At 42.3% G+C, this 1,954-nt stretch overlaps 1 protein-coding gene across 1 annotated transcript; it reads right to left on the bottom strand.

Moving 5' to 3' along the window:
- Positions 1-1,016: 1,016 nt before the first annotated feature.
- LOC122451106 (40S ribosomal protein S20-like) lies at positions 1,017-1,531 on the bottom strand. The gene has a single exon (XM_043483663.1). It carries the CDS (start codon positions 1,411-1,413, stop codon positions 1,054-1,056), a length of 360 nt encoding a protein of 119 aa, XP_043339598.1. The 5' UTR covers positions 1,414-1,531; the 3' UTR covers positions 1,017-1,053.
- Positions 1,532-1,954: the final 423 nt, after the last annotated feature.

Below are 1,954 nucleotides of genomic sequence, written 5' to 3'. Positions count from 1 at the left end.
GTTTCTTTCTTTTTCTTTTTTATTTATTTATTTATTTTGTTTTTTGCAATCCTAAGAATGGCAAATTTTATTATTTCTAAAATGCTTATATACCTGTCATACACTTTTGCAGAATAGACATACATTTGTTTAGGATAGCAACCCAATTATAAACAGCAAAAACTTCAACCTTTCAATGGGACATCAAGATGGATCCTCAACCCAGGGGCACACTAAGATTCAGCTGTGCTATTAAGGCTCATAACATTAGGCAAATTAAAACTCAAAAACCAATTTCTATGTCTACACAATGGGAATACAATGTATAAGCAGGGTCCTGGAGCTAGGCAGTGTTATCCAGTATCATGCCAATGGAGGTTTGGATAAATGCAATCTGACCTAAGATGTGTTTTTCAGCCCTAAACATATAAATGCTTAACTTAGCTTCATACTGAATGACCTATATATATTAACTGAAAAGTGATTCCAAGGAGTATATATAAAACATGTATCTATAGATACAACCTAAATCTAAGTACTAGAATTGTTTTATATTTTATTGTATATTTTCTCATCTAAAATATAATTAAGGAACCAGTATCTATAAAAGTTTCCACAACTTACTGAAATTTGCCAAGTTTAAAAGGAGTTATGACAAATGGGCAAGAGTCAGGGCTAGATATTAAGATCTAGCTTCTGAGTTCCTTGCCTTTTATCACACTAGGTTTCTAACCACAGCTGGTCACACTAGAATCATCCCAGGCACCTCTGACAGTTCCAAAGTTAAACCCACACACATGTTCAAAAATCCCAATATTCATCAACAGCAAGATCTCACGTGGCAGTTAACACAATTCTGTTTTCAAATGCTGTCATGTGTAAACTAGCTTATTGGCACCTGGAAAACAATGGAAACAGGGTCAACCACCACAGGCTCTCCATGTAATTCTGATTATTCTACTTAAAAAGTGGAATCAATTCCATAACACAACTCTATTTCTAAGACTTGTCAGTATTATGAATAAAAGTCAACAAGATTTAACAACTGATTATCGATTTATTAAAAAGATTGATTTAGGCATCGGCAATGGTGACTTCCACCTCGACTCCTGGCTCAATACTGATGGAAGTGATCTGCTTGACAATTTCAGAGGGGCTGTGCAGGTCAATGAGTCGCTTGTGGATCCTCATTTGGAATCGATCCCAAGTCTTAGAACCTTCACCACAAGGAGTTTTCCTTGTAGTTATTCTCAGAGTCTTGGTAGGCATCCGAACTGGTCCTTTCACTTTGAGATTCTTTTCCTTCGCGCCTCTGATCAAGTCAGCACACACCTTCTCCAGAGACTTCACGCTGCGGCTGGTGAGGGTGATCTTAATCCGGTGAATGGCCACCTCTGGCTCCACGGGAGTCTTGCCGGTGTCTTTAAAGGCCATGGCTGCGGCGCGGCTTCCTGACTGACTTGTTCCTCGGCGAGAGCGAACAGCGGTGAGTCAGGAACAAGAGCGGGCGGCACTGAGCTCCGCTGCAGCGGCGACCGCGTCTTCCTCAAAGAGCTCTTTTTCTTTTTTAATTAATTAATTTGTTTTTGGCTATGCTGGGTGTTTGCTGCTGCGAGTGGGCTTTCTCTCGATGTGGAGAGCCGGGGCTGCTCTCTAGTTGCACTCGGGCTCCTCACTGTGGTGGCTCCTCTCTTCGTGGAGCACGGCCTCTGGAGCACCGGTTCAGCAGCTGTGGCGCGCGGGCTTGGTTGCTTTACGGCATGTGGAATCTTCCCAGACCAGGGATTGAACCTATGTCCTCTGCATTGGCAGGCAGATTCTTAACCACTGGACCACCAGGGAAGTACTGAACTGTTTGTTTTTGTTAGAAATGACCTGGAATATCTTTGACTTCAGGGTTCACTGTTAATGTTGTTGGGCACTTGTTTAGGTGACAGAGGGCGCAGGTCTTAGGGAGGGTGCAAGTGGCCAGACT

Source organism: Cervus canadensis, chromosome 12 (genome assembly GCF_019320065.1).
Source record: "Cervus canadensis isolate Bull #8, Minnesota chromosome 12, ASM1932006v1, whole genome shotgun sequence".
NCBI lineage: Eukaryota > Metazoa > Chordata > Mammalia > Artiodactyla > Cervidae > Cervus > Cervus canadensis.
Note: the sequence above shows the minus strand (reverse complement) of the source record. Positions and strands in the feature narration are given on the sequence as shown.

Excerpts from the sequence above, each read along its gene's own strand:
- LOC122451106 (XM_043483663.1), bottom strand. The coding sequence starts at position 1,413 with ATGGCCTTTAAAGACACCGGCAAGACTCCCGTGGAGCCAGAGGTGGCC.